The sequence below is a fragment of the Sinocyclocheilus rhinocerous genome, unplaced genomic scaffold, assembly GCF_001515625.1.
Source record: "Sinocyclocheilus rhinocerous isolate Xijiao unplaced genomic scaffold, SAMN03320098_v1.1 scaffold1038, whole genome shotgun sequence".
NCBI classification, from domain to species: Eukaryota; Metazoa; Chordata; class Actinopteri; order Cypriniformes; family Cyprinidae; genus Sinocyclocheilus; species Sinocyclocheilus rhinocerous.
In genome coordinates this window covers 814,209-817,066 of record NW_015632707.1, presented here as the reverse complement: position 1 = coordinate 817,066, position 2,858 = coordinate 814,209, and the positions used below count along the sequence as shown (strand labels likewise).

The 2,858-nt window shown below is 36.0% G+C and overlaps 1 protein-coding gene across 3 annotated transcripts in view; it reads right to left on the bottom strand.

The window, feature by feature from the left end:
* LOC107742714 (zinc finger CCCH domain-containing protein 14-like) overlaps nt 1-2,858 on the bottom strand; it is a 16,566-nt gene that overhangs the window by 1,269 nt on the left and 12,439 nt on the right. For all 3 annotated transcript variants that reach the window (XM_016555746.1, XM_016555747.1, XM_016555748.1), the window contains exon 13: nt 1,959-2,100. In XM_016555746.1, coding sequence (XP_016411232.1) covers nt 1,959-2,100 — 142 coding nt within the window. The remainder of the gene's footprint in view (nt 1-1,958; nt 2,101-2,858) is intronic.

Sequence of the window (2,858 nt, the reverse complement as noted above, 5' to 3'; positions counted from 1 at the left end):
ATTTTAAAAAAAAAAAAAAAAAAAAAAAAAAAAAAAAAAAAAAAAAAAAAAAAAAATCACTAAACAGAGTAAAATAAAAGAAAAAGAAAAAACACTGGTCAGTTCACTGTTATAAGTTACAAAAAATATATAATTCAACAATATAATATAATATAATTCAACAAATAGAATTGAATGCAAAAATTTGAATAAAAAGAAAGCAGACTAGTCAATTGTTGATTGCTGTAAGTGGCAAAAAATAAATAAATCAAATAGAATGAAAAGGAAAACAAACTAGTCAGTTGTTGATTTGATTTAAGTTACGAAAAGGGAAAAATAAATGAAGTTAGTAAAAAAAAACAAACAACAAGACTAGAATAGAATAAGAAAACAGACGAATTTGTTTTGGGTTTTTTGTTACAAAAAAGGAAAAATAAATAAAATGGGGGAAAAAACGGAATAGAATTAAATAAAATTAAACTAAATTAGAATAAAAAAAAATAAATAAAATAAAATAAAAAAAAAAAAGAGTCAGTTGTTGGTTGACTGGTCCAACATGCTGCGTGTCATGTGGGGTTTATACAGTCATGGTCAAAAGTTTTGGCAGAGACATACATTTTGTGTTTTGCAAAGTTTGCTGCTTCAGTATTTGTAGATTATTTTTCCACGTCATATCATACAAGCATATCACAAGTTTTAAAGGCTTTTATTGGCAAAAAAATATAATGGGTCAATATTTACAGTGTTGACCCTTGTTCTTCATAACCTCTGCAATTGGCTCTGGCATGCTGGATATTAGCTTCTGGGCCAAATCCTGACTGATGGCGATCCATTCTTGCCTTATTAGTTCTCAGAGCTGATCACAATTTGTGGGCTTCTGCTTGTTCACTCGCCTTTTGAGGACTAACCACAGGTTTTATATGGGATTGAGATCCGGGGAGTTGCCTGGCCACGGACCCAAAATTTCAGTGTAATGATCTTCGAGCCACTTCTTTATCACTCATGCTTTGTGACATGCTGCTCCATCATGCTGGAAAATGCAAGGATCATCACCAAATTGCACATGAATCATTGGAAGAAGTCGCTCTTGCAGGACATTTTGATACCATTCTTTATTCATTGCAGTGTTTTTGGGTAGAATTATGAGAGAGCCCACTCCCTTGGAGGAAAAGCAACCCTACACATAGATGGTCTCAGGATGCTTCACTGTTGGCACAACACAGGACTGGTAGCGTTCACCTTTTCTTCACCGAACAATCGATTTTCCAGATTATGATATGCTTATCATTGTTTTTCAGTATACCATAGAAATATGTGGAAAAAAGATTATAGAAAAAATAATCTACAAATACTGAATCCTCAGGAGGAAGACGTCCTGGTGCTTGCTGGACACTCTGGGACGTCCTGAAGACTTCTTCACTGCAGTCCAACCTCTCTCCTTGAAGTTCTTGATGATCCGGTAAATGGTTCTTTCAGATGCAATATTCTTTGTAGCAATTTCCTCGCATGTGCAGCCATTTTGATGCAAAGCGATGATGGCTACACGTGTTTCTTTGGAGGTAAACATTGCTAACAAGAACACAATGATTGGAAGCACTTCTTCCCTTCTTTTATAGCAATCACTCTACTCTTACAATCTAATTAGTATGATAGTGATTTCACCTGACTAGTACTCATTCACACTTTCACATGTGCTGCTGATATGATTGGTCAATTAATGTTAGCTGGTCATTTTGTGTCAGGATCAAAAAACAGTGAAATTTGTTTTGTTTTTTCTGTGAAAAGCCAATGAAGCGTTTAGCAATTATCAAAAAATTGTGTAGATCACTCTACACAATAATTTAGAAACAATGTGAATGAACACCACAACAGCTTAAGCAGCAAACTTTTCAAAACACAAAATTTATGTCACTGCCAAAACTTCTGGCCATGACTGTAGTGCGAGTTTGTTTAGTCATGGGCTGGTAATATGTTCTCACTTGCACTGTGTGTTGGGGTGATGGTACAGACACTCGTCTCCACTCTTGCACGCAGGCCAAAACTTGCAGCGTTCTGGAAGTTTCTGTCGTGTAGCCTGAACCGGCTCTACGTCCATGTCCTCGACCTCATCTAACTCTCTATCTGCAGGAGAAAGTCAGAATGAGGCTGAGCAGTGGAAATCAGAAAGCAATGTTCACAACAGGTGTATGTAATGGGTTACATTTTCCAGAAAAATAACTAATATATATATATATATATATTTATTTAGGGCTGCACAAAAAAAATCACCACATGACTTGAATAGTTTATTTGGGGGAAAAAATAATCAATGATTGGGGTGATTTTATGCTGAGTAAATCAGCATAGGAAATAAACAAATTACAAGCATAGATAAATAACAGAACAAAGATACAAATGAAATAAGCTGTGCTTTATATTTTTCAGGTACATCTAACAGTATTCAGGTACAGAAATTGAAATGTAAAATGACACTGCATAGTCTTATAAATTGAATGTAATAAATCTGTGTTAAAGCTACAAAAGTGGTTTTTCTTTGTGTTTTGTTGTTTGATTAACATTCATCTGCGTGGCTCTCACCGTGTCTACACCGGACGCGAGCGGCGTGACAAAATACAATGAACCCATTATAATCAGTAATGCTGTCTACCCTGCATGCGGCGCGGCACAACACGACAAATCCTCGACAGTAAACTGATGCCGCGTTATACTGTTACACATCCATTTTCTTTCTCAATTGTTTCCCTTCACCGAAGCCATAAGCAACTGCATTTACAAGGATACTTGCAGAGCACAATATTTCAGGCACAAATAGACGCGAACAGAAGTGAACAGAATTCAGTGTTCACGTGCATCTGCGTGGCTCTCACCGTGTCTACACC